Genomic DNA, 19018 nt, shown 5'->3' on the forward strand with positions numbered 1-19018 from the left:
TGGCAGAAAGAGAAAGCCCCCTAGGAAACCCTGAATCCAAAATTGGATTGCAAAGGGTTAACCCTTTCCAATCCACTGTCTGACGTTTAAAGACATTATGATTTAAGGCTGTACAGCTCCGATGTTGGAAGACGTCCGTTGGGGTTCTCTTACTGTATATTGCCAGGCTCTCTATTGTCAGAGCCTATCCAATGTGTCACCTCATACAGTACTGGCTTTAGCCAGCAGATAGCGCCCCAAAAAGAGTAAGCTCCCTAGGAAAACCAGGAATTGGAGTGGAAAGGGTAATGATCGGTATTGAGCAGAGATATATATTTAAAAATTGCCATGCAGAAGCATAAAGAGAAATTACTATTAACAGAGATGGGGAGTCTATACGCCTCTGTACAGTCGCCTGTGCGTGAGCCATGTCCACGAGCCCAAAAGGTCCAATCACTGCACAATTGTTTTGAATCACCACAAAGACATTCGGTCACGCTGGAGAACCTTTTGTACAATAGCTCCCTACACTTACTTACCGGCCAAATACTCTATGACAGCCGCCATGTACACGGGGGCGCCCATGCCTATCCTGTACTTGTGTGTGCCTCTTCTTAAGTAACGCATCATTCTACCAACTGGGAATATTACTCCGGCCCGGGCCGAGCGGGACAGCTTGGTAGTTTTCTTCTTCCCCCCTCGCGCAGACATCTTTGTTTTGTCTGGTGGATGTTTCTATGAACTTTATAAAAAGGAATCACTGAAAAAAAGAAATAAAATAATCAGATTAGATGTGTAACATTTACAGGATGGAACGAGGTTAAAAATCTTCAGATTAAAAGGGAATATGTTCAATGTGTGGAAATCAGTTTTTTTATGCTTGACACATTATAAGACTTATGGTAAGGTATTTTTTTAATTTTCCAGTATCTATATTAACAGGGTTGTCAATTATACAAAGAATTGTGTAAATGCAGGGAATGTTCTAAAACAGATGGTCTACTCGCTGGTTCGATCCCCCTCAGCTCTGGTCCACCCCATCTTGATTTACATGGCTGCTGCGGTGATGTGTCCATATACATACATGACTGCTGCATGTAATCCTCAGCGATGACCGCGGAGGCCGGTGACTGGCTGCAGCAGTCATGTGGATATACAGTTAGTGTTTCCCTGAAAATAAGACCTTGTCTTATATTAATTTTTGCACTATAAAAGGCAGTGTCTTATACTCACTAAGCTGGCGGCATCTGGGTCCCTCGTGCTAGTCTGCGGCAGGCTGCAGGGTTATCCTCAGTGTTGACAGAACAGTCTTCCTAGTAACGGGGCTTTGAATACCCTGCCTCCAGCAAGCCAGTGCTGTGAGTGGATCATGATTGCCGTTGCTCAGCCAATCAGAGCCAGTGCTCTATGAACCAATCACAGTCATTCAGTGATGTCATTCACTGAATGGCTTTGAATAATCGAGCGCCGGCTCTGATTGGCTGAGCCACGGCGCTCGTGATTCAATCACAGCACTCTCTTGCAAGAGGCAGGGTATTCAAAGCCCAGTTACCAGGAAGACTGCTCTGTCAACGCTGAGGATTACACCGCAGCCTGCCGCAGCACTGGCACAAGGGGCCCAGACGATGTTGGCTAGGTAAATATTGCTGTTTTTTTTTCCATCTAGTGTAGCTAGGGCTTATTTTCGTTCGCACTTGTGCAGCCTATTTAGAAAGGCAAATGCATCGTTGGCTCATTCATATGAAAATTGTTCAGTCCCCATATCAGTGACTGAGAGGGACTGATCCAGAGCTGCGTAAACCCAACGATAAGCGAATGAGCCAACAATGAGTTTTATGCTGCATAAAATGAACGATGAACTAAAAGCGAATGATTATCCTTCATTGCTTGGTGGTTGGCTTGTGTTTAGACCAAACGATTATTGTTCGCTTTTGCTCATTTGAACAATTTTTGTAACAATAATTGTTCCATCTAAAAAGCACCAAACAATTCCCAATAGGAGATGGTCACAGCTCACCTCCTACCCCTCCCTGCACAATGACCTCTGTACAGAACATGCTCAGAACACTCTCCCATAAAATGCCAATGAACACCTTCTGTCTATAACTTCTTATGGTCCATGCGGCTGCTGTAAAGATCATCGAATGATGTTAGCAAAAGATCAGGCAAGATGGCCGCACTCCTAAATCATACACAGAAAGAACAACAAATCTACAAGAGGAAAAAAGACGACTAAAAGCAAAACAAAAAAAAAAAAATTATATATAGATAGATAGATAGATAGAATGTGCGTTTCACCCACGGACGTTAATGCAAAAATGCCTCCCATCACTTCTAGGAAATTCCAGTCCTCTGGTGCTGGTTTAACGCTTGGAGGTTTGGCAAGGGTTTCCCATTGATTTCAATAGGCAACATCACATCACGCTCGCGTGTACATCACACGGCATGCGATGTGTTTGACTCTCCCATTGAAAACAATGGGTGGTACGGTCCAGGGTAATTAAAAAAATGACTCGTGTAGGACTCCATTAATAAAAAGAATGGGGTTCATATTCGCGCGAGTTGTGCATTTTCCCAATGCACACGATTTGCGCTTGTGTGAATGTAGCCTCAATCTGGTAGGTTTTTGTTATTTTCTCCAGGTCAATAAGACATCTTACCTGCCTCCTGCTTCATTGCATGCACCGTTAAATCAATAAATCAGTTTCTCCCACCATCTCGTCAGGACGCTACCTCCGTTACAGCTCCTCAGACCTTTTTGACACCTTTATAAAATGGAGGTTGTTACTATGGCAACCACATGGCTCTCTTATCTCATCCTCTGAAGATAATTAAAGGCACAAGTGATAGAAATAATGGAGGATCGAAAACAAACAAGCGAGAGACTTGTACAGACTCGCAATATGATGCAGACACCTACAGCAACACATGGAAATACCAATGTAATATAGAGTATTGCAGATTTTCTTCTTGCTTATGCCAACCAAATACATAAGAAATACCTCCCAACATTGAGCCGCCAAAGTGGGGTGTGTGTAGATTTACAAGGACTGCATGGAGTCATTTGTAGCACTCTGGAGGAGTTAAATTGTTGGCGATTTTGGATTCAATTGAGAGAGTTCTGAATAAAATTGGTTTTGGTCCCAAACTTGTTCTGGAGGACATCAGGCTCCATTCACATCTCTACCGGACGCTTTAGTTGGAAAATCCAGCACAAAATCCCTGAGAAAACACAGCAGTATTCTGCGCCATTTCATTTACTAAAATGTCAAATGACATACTGGAGGCCCTACCGACCCCATAATAATAAATGGAGTCCGTCAGGTGCAGTTTGTTTCCGGCACAGGACAGATCCATCCGGCAGGTATTTAGGTGTCCTGTTCTCATTACAGAACAGAAAAAACGGAATGCATGAACCCAAGTGTGAGCAAAGCCTTACACAGCAGTACCGAGCAGTGTAGCTGTGACTAAGCAGAAGGCTAAGGCCCTGGTCACATGGTGTATTTCGCAGCATATATGACATGGAACTCACATCAATTCTGCACCAAATAAGAGACCCATTTAGATTACTTGAATCTACTCCATAGTCTATACAACATAATTTTTTTCCCTGCCTAGATCTGAAATCTGGGTTGTCAAAAAAAAAAAAAGCAGCAGGTCAGTTTTTCGCACAAGGATTAGTTTATTCAATGAGACTAATTCTTGTGCAGATTTATGGCTGCTGTAATGCAAATCCATAGCACATATCCCCACTTTTGTTGGAGTCCATGTCATCTTGAAAATTTTTGGCCTGTGTGTCGGACATACCCTTTTAGGCCCCCTGTCCAAGGGCATTGCGGTATCTCGCGGGAGCCGCCGCCGCCCGGGAGCAGGAGCCGCAGACGGATCTTCAGTCAGCCTAATCTGATACATAGGCTGACCGCGGAGAATCGGGGCAATTCGCATCAGTTTGTGAACCATAAAATGCCAAATTAATCTACTTAAAATGTATGATTTTATCAGTTACTTGGTGAACGACGTCTATCACAACCCCGCAGATTACTAATTCTGCTGAAGTAGTGAGATGAAGAAATGGCGGTTGTTCCCAAAGACGGGCGAGGGGGATCAACGGCAGAGGGAAGCAGAAAACTCTCTGAACTCTCCCTGTTTCATCAAGCACATAAAGCGATCTAACCAACCATAAAGTCTGCAGCTGTTCAATCCCAACGCAGTCATCTCCAGCCCCTCGAATATCTAGACGTCATTATTTTTTTTTAAATCACCAATTAGGCTCAATACTTTCTATAAGGAACTGTTGGTCTGATATATAGTGCTATTTTGTTGTTAAGACCCCCACCCCCTTTCGGCCTACTACACACTGGCATTTTATAGATTTCTGAAGCCAAACCCAGCCACGATCTGAGATAACTATGATTGGAGCTGTTAACCACGTAAATAAGGGATTTAAATGTCCCAAATCGCCCTCCCATGATAAGATTGCAGAAGTGCCACAGGGGTGTTATGGCAGCTCCCCAGGGCTGCTATGATCATTTGCCCATGGTGTCTCTGTGGCACGTCTTTAATAGAAAGCCTAAAATTAAAATACAGAAAATGCAATACTACAGCAAGCTTCTCACAGTCACACACACACCCAAAAAAATAAAAAAATGATAATCTAAAAATTGGTATCCCTTACATCTACGAAAAAGGTCCAAATTTATTAAAGTAGCACATTATTATTTAAAGTAGCACATTATTAATCATGCATGGTGAACTCCATCACAGGAAAAAAAAGACACCAAGTAAATGCAGGATTTCACTTTTATTTGGTCACTCCATCTTCAAGAAAAAGTTGAATTAAAAAAAAACAAAAACAAAATTTTTTCGAAGTTAGTACTAATACAAACTTCAGGTCGACCCGCAAATGAAAGGAGTCTTCACAGAGTGCCATTGACAGAATAATATAGCGACAGAAATCCAATTTTATTTTTTACCACTATATAAATTTGATATTGCTGTACCTGTACTGACCCACAGTGCAGTAAAAGTAATGTAGTCTTTATTCTATAAACACCGTTAAAATAGTCCCCCTCCCCCAAATGGTACAACTGCGTCTTTCCCCATTTCGCCCCACTTATACAGGTTTTAAGTCTTCCGGTAGATTAAGGCCTCATGTCCACGGGGAAAATCAGGCCCGCTACGGATTCTCCATGGAGAATCCGTAGCGGGTCCCTCCTGCCCCGTGGACATGAGCGCTGAAAATAAGAATAAACTTACCTCCCGCCTGCTCCGGATCTTCCCTTCGCCGCGGCATCTTCTTTCTTCGGCCTGGCGGATGCGCAGGGCACGCCGGTGACGTGCCCCGCGCATGCGCCGGCCCGAAGAAAAAAGATCCGGCCGCGACGGAGAGAAGATGGCGCCGCGGCGAAGGGAAGATCCGGAGCAGGCGGGAGCTAAGTTTATTCTTATTTTCAGCGCTCATGTCCCCGTGGACATGAGGCCTAAACGGCACCAATGAAAAACAGAACTCATCCTGCAAAAAACAAACCCTCAAATACAGCTTACCCAAAAAATAAGTTATGATTTTTTTCAAAGTGCTAGAATACTAGAACTGCAGAATATGACCTGGACGCAGACGCATAAATGACCCTTGGTCATGAAAGGGTTAAACAGTAGATGTCTGTTTTAATTATAAGAGGAGACAAAATAGGATCAAAGGAAAGTTGTAGATTAAAGGGGTTCTGACATGAGAAAAAAAAATAAATAAATAATACTTACTTACCTTGCCTGGCCTGGCCAGGACTGATCTTCAGGCATGTCCCCTCCATCTGACATCTTCCTTTGGTGCTTCTTGAAGCAGAGCTATAGCGGTCAAAATGACCGCTTCCTGCTCTGCTCCGTCCGTGAGCCACTTCCGAAGTGAAGGGATGGGCGCCACGTCACAAGCAGTGCTTGCTGTGGGCGGCCCACCCGTCCTGGCTAAACTCCAAGTTCTGCGCGTGCGCAGTGGAGAGGCGGCCTGTCCTGACTCCTGTCAGGGGGCACTTTGTCTTCTGCGACTGCGCGCAATCCCGGAGGGTGGCGGCCCGTCCTGGCTCGTCACAGGAAGCTCAAAGCCTGCTGGGAGATGACCCCCGCTGCACAACACAAAAAGGTAAGCATTAGGTTTTTATGTTTTAGCACGCCAAAAATTGTGGGTTCCTTGTGTCCATTAGGCAGACCAGGGAACAATGGCTGTTGAAGCATAAAAACCTTATTCGTGTCAGAACCTCTTTAAGGCCGACTTCACACAGGCGAGAGGCCCACAGCGGATTCTGACTGTGAAGCCAGTCAATGACCCCACACATCTGTATTTTCTGTATTGCGTAGGACCACTAAGCTAAGACGCGGGTACCCGTGGCCCATGTGTAATATTATTTGTGTATGGGCTGTGGGTCGGACGGCCTTCATTGACTTTGATGGAGGCTGTCCACATGGAATACGAAACAAAATAGGAGCATACTGCCATTTTTCCTTCCGCTTGTGGAATACACAATTCGTATCCGCGATTATGAGAGGAAAGACAAATTTGCATGCTTTTCAATGTCTGAATTTTGTCGTAGATTTAAAAATAAATATTAAAAGGGGTTTTCCAGGCACAAATACTATTGATAACCAGTCTCCAGAAGCCGCTGCTCGGACCCGTGTGTAGTAACCGGAGCTTATAATTCCAGGCGCACCTCCCATTGAGTTCAATGAGACCCAGTGGCTTCTGCTCCGACCCCTGTGTACAGTAGTGCTGACAGCATGCGCCCCTGAAAGTCAAACTCTGGCCGATCAACTATCGATGACCGGTGATGAGGTCAGGTCATCAATAGCGTTTGTGCCCGCAAAACCACTTTAATAAAGAAACTCTGGGAACCTATGATTTGCAGGCACATAAAGTATATACAAACACAGTTACACACCATATATACTTATGGACAGGTTTGTGGAGGGGTTATAGCTCTTCACTTTCAGCCTCTACACTGGTCTCTTTCAGGTCAGAGACAGAAGATACCATCACTGAGTGGCAGCACTCCCCAACAGCCAACTGGCATTACCCTCTACACTCTTCTAGACCACCAGGGCTGCTGGCATTTTCCCTATCATTGCCCTACACCATGTTTACCTTACTTTAAATAGGGAAATGGGCTACGCTGCCATCAAACCCTTTTGGCAGTGGCTTATCTTCCAACCAAACATAAGATCTGGTATCTTAAAAACCAACAGCCGATCCTTCTTCCCTCTTGAGGTTTGTGGTTCGTGGACTGTCAAGCTGTCCCGTTGAGCATTAGATTGTAAGCAAACCCTACAGGTTTATTCAATGTGTGTAGCCAGCTTCAGTGAATCTAAATAACTGCTAACTGTTTATTGGCAAGCTAGTGTTGAGCCAAATTAGATACACTAATATTCCAATACTTGGCTTATTTCCCACATTTAAAGGCCCATTTACATGGAGCGATCGCTCAAAAGCGATCATCGTTGCGTCTAACCGCGCGGCCATCATGTACTTTTCGGGCACTGCTAGTTGATCGTTAAATTCAAGCCAGCCTAAAAATCATCGTGTGCTCTTATCAGGACCGCACGCTGAGTTATCCACAGGTAGTGCTGATAGCATTGTTTCAGCTATTTAACCCATCGGAGAACAAAAGGAGCTGAATGCAGATAAGAGCCCTCCAGCTATTAACTGCATTAAGCTCAAGACTTCATTCGCATGCTAAGAAGCTATTAAGTAGCTGAGTAGCTACTTAATAGTTTATGCAAAATGATAGCTCAAAGCTGTCACTCAAACTGTAAATAGGCCTTAAAGGGGTTGTCCCGCGGCAGCAAGTGGGGTTATACACTTCTGTATGGCCATATTAATGCACTTTGTAATATACATCGTGCATTAAATATGAGCCATACAGAAGTTATACACTTACCTCCTCCTACCTCCTCCGGTGCTGGCGTCCCTGTCTCCATGGCGCCGACTAACGCTGTCTTCTCCTTCCATTAGACGCGCTTGCGCTGTGCGGTCTTCTGCTCTGTTCAATGGGGCCGCTCCGGTGTGCTCGCGCCGGAGAGCTGGTCTGCGCATGCGAAGAAGACCTCGGCGGCCCGAGCGGCCCCATTCAAGAGAACAGAAGACCAGACAGCGCAAGCGCATCTAATGGAAGGAGAAGGCAGCTTCGGACGGTGCCATGGAGACGGGGACGCCAGCACCGGAGGAGGTAAGTGTATAACTTCTGTATGGCTCATATTTAATGCACGATGTATATTACAAAGTGCGTTAATATGGCCATACAGAAGTGTATAACCCCACTTGCTGCCGCGGGACAACCCCTTTAAGACAGAGGTTGCAAAAAAGTTAAGCCCCATTTACGTGCAACAATTATCGCTCAAAATCAGTTCAAACGATGGCTTTTGAGCGATAATTGTTGCATGTAAACGCTTCCATCTTTCACTCTTCGACTGATGAAAAGATTTTAAGCTCACCTAAAAATCATAGTTCAGATGCAGAGAGATAACAGGGACCACATGCTGTGCTCTCCACGGGAGCAGCTGATCACATTGTATTCAGCTGACAGCCCCGGCAGAACAAAAGGAGCTGAATGCAGAGAACAGGCCACAAGCTGGGATTTGCAAACAACTGGTGGAGGCTCATTCACACGCAAATGAAGGTAATAAACTGCTAATGGACATTAGTGTCCATTAGCAGTTTATACAAAACGATTGCTAAAACTGAAAGATGGTCTTTGCATGTAAGTGAGCTTTTAGGCCGATATCCATGGGTAAATTTGATTTGCGGAGTTTACGTGGGGCACCCGCGCAGAAGATCCGCAAATCAAGCAGCCCATAGAGATGCATGAGTGACCGCAAACGCATTAAAATATGCAGATTTGATTTGTGCACCTTTTGGTCTGGAAAACAAATAGCAGCATGCTCGATTTTTGTGCAGCTCCCACACAGCCGGCTACCATTGCAGTCAATGGAAGCCGTCCGATTCGCGGCCTGTCCGCAGCTGACTTGTCACAGATCCACGGGAAAGCAGGAGATTTAAAAAAATAATAAAAACTAAAAATTGTACTGTGCATGTCTGACGGCGAGCAGTGAGGGCCATGCGCAGTAGCGCGAACCCAGAAGTGGAGGGATCCACGCGGACTATGCTGCCAGGGAAATGCAGGTAAGCAGAGCTCACTGGTCGCGTGCAGTGCTGGATTCCGTGCGGAATTCCCTGCACGGAATTCGTGTGCCATGGACATGAGGGCTTACAGATCTTTTTCAGACTCCTTTGTCTAATTACGCAAGTAAAATATGGACAAAAAAAATAAATAAATTGATTTGTTAGCAAAATGGTGGCAAAACAAATCTTCATTGATTCCCTTATCTGACAGATTCCTTATCTATATAATGTCTCAGTACAGGTAGGGCTTCAATATAGACATACAATTCAACACAAAATCAGCCACAAAGCCTTAAAGGGGACTTTCCTGGCAAAAACTACTGGTAACCTATTCTGAAGATAGGTCATCAATAGTTAACCGCCAGTGACCCACCCAATCGCCGGGATCCCTGGCGATCACCTAGTCTGCTGTCAGTGCAGTAGGCCAGACGCAGAAGTATCCTAGATGGCTGCACTCTTTACAAATCAATGGAAGCTGAAGCAGCCACTTCAGCTCCCACTAATTTCAAGGATAGCGAGGCCATCTAGGACACTTTCATTCATGTTATCTATGACGCACATCTGGCCTACTACACTGACAAGCCGGGCAAACAGGTGATCACTGGGGATTCTGTACGGCGAGTCTCCAGCAATTAACTATTGATGACCTATCTGGAGGATAGATCCCTCCCTAGAGACCCATTCAGATGCAAGTATATTTGGCCCCATAATGGCTATTACAGGGCTTAATGAATTGATGGTCTGTATAAAGAAAAAAAAAATAGCTGCAAGTTGCTTTTTCATTCATTTTTAATGACAGGATTAGCACATGCAAAGTGTTAGGTCTGTGACGCTGACCCTATATGCAAAAAAATCCATCCAGCACAGCTTTCATCAATGCAGTCTAGAAAGACACGGATTACTTACCGGTAGTCCCTTTTCCAGGAGTCATCACGACGGCCCCATTACATATGGAGGTTGCCCTCTGACCCAGGTAGGGACAGGAAGAGTTTAAAAGCACCTCCCTTTCCACCCGTGCTTCAGTGACTTATAAATCATTACGGTGGACAATGTTTACTAAACCAAATTTTACCTTTATTCGGTCATATTTACATTTAAAGAACATAAATTATTCTTAAAGGGGAGGGAACTATGGGCCGTCGTGATGACTCCTGGAAAAGGGACTACCGGTAAGTAATCCGTGTCTTTCCAGAGCGTCATCCCGACGGCCCCATTACATATGGAGTATACCAAATTATACGTGGCCCTAGGGTGGGACCACTGCCTGAAGGACTTTACGTCCGTAACTCAGGTCTTTGTCCGACTGGACGTTAACCCTGTAATGTCGGGTAAATGTATGTATACTCGACCAGGTCGCCGCCTTGCAGATCTGCTCGGCAGACGCCTGGCCTTTTTCTGCCCAAGAGGAGGAAAGAGAGCGAGTGGAGTGAGCTCTAATTTTTCCCGGAGGGTCGAGACCCCTGGCTTTATATGCCTCTTGGATGGCGGTCTTGATCCACCTCGCGATGGTGCTCTTAGTTGCCGTCTTTCCTTTTGCCAGCCCCTGAAATTGAATGAAGAGGTTATTATTTTTACGGAAAGAGCGGGTGGCCTCTAGGTACGCTAGAACAGCTCTCCTAACGTCTAGGTTATGAAATTCTCTCTCTTTCTCGTTACGGGGATTTTGACAGAAGGAGGGCAGAGTGATCGTCTGCTCCCTATGAAATTTTGACACTACCTTCGGAAGGAAGGCTGGGTCTAGTTTGAAGGTAATCCTGTCGTCTTGTATTACCATGTATGGTTCAATACAATGTAATGCTTGCAATTCCCCTATTCTCCGAGCCGATGTTATGGCAACTAAAAGGGTAACTTTTAGTGTGAGCAGCCTCAAGGAGAGTTGTGAGAGGGGTTCGAAGGGGGATTGGCAAAAGCTAGTTAAGACTATATTTAGGTCCCAGGTAGGAAAGGTTTCTCTAACAAAGGGTCGAAGCCGTTCTGCCCCTTTGAGAAACCTACGCACCCAGCGGTGTTCTGCCAAGGGAAAATCTAGATAGGACCCTAGTGCTGCTGTATGGACTTTAAGGGTTCTAGGACTAAGGCCTTTTTCTAGGCCTGCCTGCAAAAATTCCAGGATTACGGGAATGTCAATTCCTGGGATTTTCCCTGGCTCTATTTTACAGAACTCTGTGAATTTTTTCCATATCCTATCGTAGATAGCTATCGTGATAGGTTTACGGCTTTTTGTTAGGGTAGTAATTACATTATGGGAGAGTCCCTTCCCACGCAGTATCATGCTTTCAGCATCCATGCTGCTAGCTTCAATTTCTCGACCCCTGGGTATGTTAGTGGGCCCTGGAGGAGAAGATCTTCTACGGCTGGTAGTAGGAATGGACCCCGGATCGCCAAGGCTTTTAGCAGGGGATACCAGGGCCTTTTGTCCCACATAGGGACAACTAGTATGACTGACGCCCGGCTGGTTTGGATTTTCCTGAGGGTGCGGGGGATCAGTGGGAAGGGAGGAAAGGCGTAGGCTAGGTCCATGTCCCAGCTTTGGGACAGGGCGTCTACCCCGCGTGGATTGTCTCTGGGGTTCAGCGAGTAAAAGTCCTGGCACTTTGAATTTCTCTTCGTGGCGAACAGGTCTATCTGCGGTTCTCCCCACTGGCAGATTAGTTGGTCGAAGACTCGCTGATTCAGTCCCCATTCTCCTGGATGGATGCTCTGTCTGCTCAGGAAGTCGGCAGCGACGTTTGTGGACCCTTTTAAGTGGATCGCTGAGAGGGACAGCACGTTGGATTCCGCCCAGCGGAGTATCTCTGTTGCCAGTCGTTGCAGGTGCGGGTGTCGCGTTCCCCCCTGGTGACGAACAAATGACAGAGCTGTCATATTATCGGTTAGGATTTTGACATGCCTTCCTTTTATAAGGGGTTCTGCCGCCTGAAGGGCTTCCCAGATTGCCCTTAGTTCTCTGAAATTGGATGAGCGTTTAGCTACTTGGGGGTCCCAAATCCCCTGTAGATTTTGGTCGGCTACTTGGGCTCCCCATCCCGTTTTGCTGGCATCTGTTGTGATGGGTACGGTAGATTCTTGTGACCAAGAGGTACCTTTGCTTAGGTTCCTCTGTGAGGTCCACCAGCGTAGGGACTCTTTGACTCGGACGGACAGGCTCACCTTCTTATCCAGGGATGTCTGCCGTTTGTCCCAGTTGGCAAGGATAAATCCTTGTAATTGCCGGGTATGGGCTTGTGCCCATGGGACTATCTGAATGCAAGCCGTCAGGATGCCCAGCACCTTCATTGTTTCTCTAATGGAAACCGCCGTAGCCTGACAGAAGGATTTTACTCTTTGGGTGAGGTCTTCCTTCCTAGATGATGGAAGCCGGGATTCCTGGATGTGGGAGTCTAGTAATACTCCCAGGTACACCTTTTGTGTACCAGGGTTCAAGTCGGACTTCTGCTTGTTAACTATCCACCCTAAACTGTTTAGGGTGGATAAGACCATGGATAGGTCTATACGCATGGTCTTTTCCGTCCTTGACACCAACAAAAAGTCATCCAGATACGGAAATATGCGGATCTGATTCCGCCTGAAGTAGGCTACCATCTCTATTACGATTTTCGTGAATACCCGAGGGGCGGTGGAGATTCCGAATGGAAGGGCCGTGAATTGGTAATGTTGGATCTTGTCTCCCTCCCGCAGAGCAAACCTCAGGTACTTGTGATGGGCTGCCGTTATTGGGACATGGTAATATGCATCTTTAAGATCTATGGTGCACATTACACTATCTCGATCTATTAGTGGGACGATGGATCTTACTGTTTCCATCTTGAATTTTTTGTACGAGATAAATTTATTTAGGGCTTTAAGATTAAATATAGTCCTAATGGAACCATTCGGTTTTTTTATTAGAAATAGGGGGGAATAGAATCCCTCACCCCTTTCGTGATCGGGGACTTGCGCAATGACCCCTAGGTCCTTAAGTTCCTGAACGCCCTTTATGAGGTTCCCTTGTTCCTGTAGGGACCCCGGGGAGGTTATAAGGAATCTCCTAGGGGGTAGCGAGTGGAATTCAATTTGGTACCCTACTTCGATTATTCGGAGTACCCAGGGGTTAGACGTTACCCCTTGCCACTGGCTTAGATAGCCCGCTAATCTACCCCCTGTTTGTTCAGGGGAGGGTTGGACTTCCTTACCCCGACCTCCCTTGGGGTACGACCATCTTCCAGTCTTCCCTTTCCCTTTAACTTCGGGAGGAGGCTGGCGCGTCCTCTTCGGGAAGGATGGTTTCCTGAAAGGTTGTCTGTCAGGCAGGGTTTTACTCTTGTCGCCGACTTTTTCCAGGATTTTGTCCAGGACGGGCCCAAACATATATTCCCCTTGGAAGGGGATGGCGCAGAGCTTATTTTTGGATGTAATGTCTGCGGCCCAAGTCTTCAGCCATAGTGCCCTTCTCGCTGAGTTGCTGAGGACTCCGGTTTTTGCCCCGTATCTTACCGTCTCCGCTGATGCGTCAGCCAGGAAGGCGGTAGCCATTTTTAAGAGGGGGAGACAGCTGGCCAACTCCTCTCTGGGGGCCCGATCCTTTATGGAGGCTTCTAGCCTGTTTAGCCAGAGCGTCATGGATCTAGCCACTGAGGTTGAGGCTATGTTAGCCTCGATGGTGAGGGATGTTGCCTCCCAGGCTTTCTTCATTAATCCGTCGATTTTTTTATCCATCGGATCGGATAGCTGGGAGGTGTCCTCGAAGGGCAAGAGGGTCTTCTTGGCCACTTTTGCGATCTGGATGTCCACCTTGGGGGTTTCCCTGTACAGGCGGACGTCCTCGGTAGCGAATGCGAGCCGGTTTCGGATCTCTTTTGGAACAGTGATCCTTTTTTCCCGTTCCTGCCATTCATCTATGATCACTTGCTGCAGCGTCTGGTTGACTGGGAACATGATCTTTCTTCTAGATCGGAGGCCGCCAAACATCTCATCCTGGATTGTTCTCGGCGGGTTATCTTCCTCAATTTGCATTGTTTCCCTCACCGCCTTGATGAGGTGCGCAATGTCGTTTGATGAGAAGTAATATTTCTTCTCGTCTTCTATGGGAACCGGTGGGTCCTCTAATTCCCCTTCGGATAGGAGCTCCAGCGATTCACCGGAGATCGAACTCGCCGACTCGGTCTGTCTAGGTCTTTTAGGGACCCGTGACGGACCTGGCTGGGCCTGGGGAAGGGACGCCATGGAAGCCTGCAGCTCTTCCCTTATCATGCAGCGGATATCGGATTTGAATGCTGCTTTCTCCTCTGCGAGAATTTTCCCCGTGCATCTGTGAAGGCAGAGCAATTCACTGTTATAGCAGTGCAAGCGTTGGATTCAGGAGCATTACTTGCGGTAATACACTCACTCCTCGCATAGGGGTTTTTTATAGCTCCCCTCGAGCCTTTTGTTGCAGAGGACGCATTTTTTCGATTTTTTCCTCGGGTCCATTTTCTTTGGACCCTCCTTATCCATCTACCCATGAAAGTGGGGGAGAGGGGAGACAAGAAAGGGAACATATATGCATCCGCTGTACAAGTGACCATTTGCGCATGTTTTGGCGTATAGCCTACTTACAGTTGGTAGGGTGTCAATCTCTCCCTCACGTGCTGAGCTGTCGCGGGTAGACATACTCACATACACTTGTCTGGCAGTCAGCAGGAACCTCCATGGAGTTTAGCCTGCTTTTATGGGGAGGATTTTCGAATTTGGCGCCATTTCCGGGTTTTCGCCGGTAGCCACGCCCCCTACGTTGTGCGCGTGACGTCACCACGCCGGATGACGTCACCGCTATGCGCCCGAGGTCCAGGGAGGCCGCCGCTGCCGTTCCCCTGCCAGGAGGAACTATCCCATCACAGCAGCGGCGGCCCGAACATGCGATCCGCGCGAGGGAGACCAGCGCTACTAGGCGACTGACGGCTCCGTCGGCGGCGCAGGTCGGGGATGCAGGGACTCTTGAGTGTGCGGCCCCGACCTCTACCCCTCCAGGGGGGCCGCACAGCGTGCGGTAAGTATTTCTTTGCGGTAAGTCTTCTTGCCTCCGCAGCTTCCTATCTCCTGCAGCTCTGGAGCTGCTCCTCTGTCCCACCGTAGGGACAGGAAGACACTGAAGCACGGGTGGAAAGGGAGGTGCTTTTAAACTCTTCCTGTCCCTACCTGGGTCAGAGGGCAACCTCCATATGTAATGGGGCCGTCGGGATGACGCTCTGGAAAACGTTAATTTCAGCAGGTGAATTGTAGTACCCCGCTCTTCCACCAGTTGTGCTGTGGTGAAAACAAGCATTTGCACTGCCTCTTAGCGCTCTTTTACATGGAGAGATTTTAGCTTAGTTTATCACTGGATTGAGCAAAACTGGACGGTAATCGTTCAGTGTAAATGGTGTAAGCAATAATTAATTTCCTTATGGCTAGTAATTCAGTGCATCTATTAACAACTGCCTGTTTACTATTAATGGAAGCGGGAGGCTGAAAGAAATCTCCGGGGGGCATCCTACACTAACTTATCTTAGGCTGGGTTCACATGTGTGGATTCCAATTGCAGAATCTGCGGCTGGCTTCTGTGCGGAGGATCTGCAGCAAAACATACGCATTAAAAAACGTGGAAATTCGCTATTTCTCTTACACTCGCAGATACAAATTGCATATTCAGCCAGCAGATGAAAGAAAGAAACAAACAAAAACACAGCACGCGCTACTTTGCTGCAGATTCATGTGGATGGCCTCCATTGATGTGGGTACCAGCGCCATCGCTAAACGCGAAGGTATGGGAAATACAGACAGTAAAAAGAAAAAAAAAGACAAACAAACAACTGTACTGTGCATGACCGATGATGAGCTGCTACAGTCATCCGCAATACAAATAATTCAGGTACGCAGGGTCGCCGTCCGGGCTCACAGCCGGAACCCGCTGCAGGCTTCCCATATGTGGAATCCAGTCCGCCTATGTGATCCTGGCCTACGGGGCCACCTTTATCGCGTGCACCTGTCAGGATCACCGACGGCGCGGGAAATGCAAACATAAAAAAACCCCACAAAAACAGTACTGCGCATCACCGATGGCGAGCCGCTGTAGACCTCCACAATACAGCAAAATAAGGTAGGCAGGGTCACCAGCCGGGCTCACCACGGGAATCGGCTGCAGGCCTCCCGCATGCAGAATCTGGTCTGCCAGTGCGAGCCCGGCCTAATAGGAACAGATGAATAATGTAGGGATGGCCAATGGTGCTACCAGATAAGGAATCCAATGGTTAACAGGGGTGTTGTGAGGACGCTTTTTTCCATGTCTTGTTACTGCATAATGAATCTTTCCTGAAAAATCAATTTTTGCGCGTGGTCACCTGTCAGACCTGAATACCATTCACCAGCTGGCTTAATGGGATTTCTCTTCATGAAGTCAGGGGACAATTAAATGTGAAATAATGGATTGCTATCAGAAGAGACAGACGTGCTAAATGCTGCCAGTCAATAAATTATATTATGGTATGCTTTAAATTCACTATTTAATTTAGCAAGTAATTGTAGACGTAGCAGAAAGAGCAGTAACTGCGCGGCCGCAATATATTACTGCCAGCGGTATCACACGGCTACATCTTACGCTCCACTGTCTTAGGATGAGGCTTTAATATACTGTACATTATTACATGTAAGGAGTCCGAGGCAGCAGCCGGTACGATGCCAGCGACGGCTGCTCACTTATGTCCAACACCGGGTAGAACGTTCCTGCGGATATCATCTGCACACGGGGCTAACAACGCTTTTATACGTAACGAGAAATCAGTCGCCCGAGCGAGTACATGTTACAGGTCGCTCAGTCTAAACACAAAGACAGATAGTATATTAACACTCATTCAGTTCTCTATACCGGTGAATGAGAGCATCTGACGGGAACAATGATTGTTATGTCTACATGAAATGAACAATAAGCAAAACTAATTATCGGTCATAGTTCAGTCATGGGCTGCGTGCACACTGAACGATTAGGCCAGATTCACACGGGTGTGTTTGCGATCATATAATTGCGCACGCGAACAGAATCCATTGATTTCAATAGGTTGGTTCACATACGCATATTTTTCCTGTGCATTTTGTCACGCAAAAAAAAAAAAAAAAAACACAACATGCTCTATTTTCCTGTATGCAGCAAAAGTCCACATAGAAGTCAATGAAGATGCGCAGGTGCGTGCAAAATACGCTAGGAGATGCATGAAAGATTGTGTAATTGCACATGAAAAAGAACACTAGGGGGCCCGGGCTGGCCCTTTCGGTCTTACTCACATGAGCATATCCAATTTCGCGCATAAAAACGGATGATTTCATAATGCTTCTGCATGTCCACGTGACATCCGCATGTGCTGTGTGTGCCTTTTTATTTAGCCTTACATCCTTGTCTGATCTCTGGGTGTCATTTTTTTTCTCGTGTGCTAAAGGAAAAATAAAGTGAAGGATACCCAATTTTCTTGTACCTTGTGTTTTTTTATTGTGTGCACCCATTTCCCTCAATGGGCGATTGTTGTCCGCGAGGCTGGACCAGAATAGGACAGGCTGCGATTTTTATTTGTACAGGCTGTACAAAAAGGGCTCATTCACACGGCTGTATGCCTAAACAGCTGCGTGTATTATGCAGCATGTCACCACCGTGCAAGCCGACTATCACTGTATACGGCGGAGATTGTGCACTGCGCATGACAGCGTATCTCACACACGCTATCTTGCGTAGGGTCACCGTTTCCCCCCCTTTTTTTTCCCTTAATTTCCCGCTCTGCTTCTTAGCATCCCAGCTTGGGGATATACCCCAGAAAATCTACCACCTGCTGTCAGGTTACAACGTTTAGTGCTACATTGCCGCCATACTTTCTAATATACATGATTTTGTTGTAAAGCCTATTTCAGCTTTTGACGAGTAAGGCCACTCACACGACCGTACGTTCACCATGTATTACGTGGTCTCTGTACGCCCACGTGATGTGCAGTAACTCGCAGGCAATTACATTTCTTATGCAGTTCCGCTCACATTAGTGTGCTAGAATTGCGTAATACACAAGCGCAAAATAGAACACAGCATATTCCATTTTGCCATGTATATATGTAAAATAGAACCCACTGCATACAGGTAGCGGGTATACCTGTAATCACTAAGCGAGGGCACGAGAAATATAAACCCCCTTGGAAAAAAGGTGTACTGCGCATAACAGCATTAGTGAGTACGCGGTCATGTGCAGCACGACTTCGCCAGCATACGCGGCAGTATGCAGGGTCACAGCTGGCTCCACAGCTGTAAAAACGCTGCAGGACTCGTGCAGCATTTTACGATGACAGTATGAGCTCGGCATTGATGAAAGTTTAGAAAAATAAGTTAAAAAGTTATCGAATTATTAAATCTGATAATATTCAGCATGTTAAATCTGTAGGTTTTGTTTCCACATTGAACACCATTCATTCATTCATTCATTCACGTATGTTCTGATCTACTTCATTTGTACTTTTTCATTGCAAATTCCACATGCACATGGCTGGGCTGAAGGCATTGCCTGTCAGTTACGCAAGTCATAATGGTGGGTAGGAAGTTGCAGGCGTGTTGGACATGTTGGAACCGGTAACACAGGAGGTGCAGCAGAGATCTGGAAGAGCTGCCAGCAGTTTATGGAGGAGCAGATAAATAGTGCGGGGAATGTAACAACTATATAATACAGGGAAACCTCTCTAGATACTACTATATACCAGAAGGAAAGTTTACCCAGAAGTCATAAAACTCTCCAGCACCACCTCTCCGCATGTGTAACCGAAGATTAAAAAGTGTCATTTTGGTTAACGAAGTGAGATTGTGTAACACACACCATAAAGGAAAGCGTTCTATACGAGAGGCTTCCTCTACAGTTGCCC

At 46.5% G+C, this 19018-nt stretch overlaps 2 protein-coding genes across 5 annotated transcripts in view; both read right to left on the reverse strand.

The window, feature by feature from the left end:
* MACROH2A2 (macroH2A.2 histone) overlaps positions 1-19018 on the reverse strand; it is a 49116-nt gene that overhangs the window by 16857 nt on the left and 13241 nt on the right. For both annotated transcript variants that reach the window (XM_066600435.1, XM_066600434.1), the window contains exon 2: positions 519-739. In XM_066600435.1, the coding sequence (XP_066456532.1) occupies positions 519-690 (172 nt within the window). In that variant the 5' untranslated portion in view covers positions 691-739. The remainder of the gene's footprint in view (positions 1-518; positions 740-19018) is intronic.
* LOC136625869 (lamina-associated polypeptide 2, isoforms alpha/zeta-like) lies at positions 10195-14521 on the reverse strand. 3 transcript variants are annotated; one of them, XM_066600432.1, is made up of 3 exons: positions 13315-14521; positions 11382-11977; positions 10195-10685 (listed from the first exon to the last, which is right to left on the reverse strand). In XM_066600432.1, the coding sequence occupies exons 1-3, from the start codon at positions 14369-14371 to the stop codon at positions 10389-10391; spliced, it is 1950 nt and encodes a 649-aa protein (XP_066456529.1). In that variant the 5' UTR covers positions 14372-14521; the 3' UTR covers positions 10195-10388. The 3 variants fall into 3 exon arrangements, with proteins under 3 accessions (XP_066456529.1, XP_066456528.1, XP_066456530.1); XM_066600431.1 differs by having other exon boundaries at positions 10195-11977; XM_066600433.1 differs by lacking the exon at positions 11382-11977 and having other exon boundaries at positions 10598-10685.

The sequence above is a fragment of the Eleutherodactylus coqui genome, chromosome 4, assembly GCF_035609145.1.
Source record: "Eleutherodactylus coqui strain aEleCoq1 chromosome 4, aEleCoq1.hap1, whole genome shotgun sequence".
In the NCBI taxonomy this organism is placed as follows: domain Eukaryota; kingdom Metazoa; phylum Chordata; class Amphibia; order Anura; family Eleutherodactylidae; genus Eleutherodactylus; species Eleutherodactylus coqui.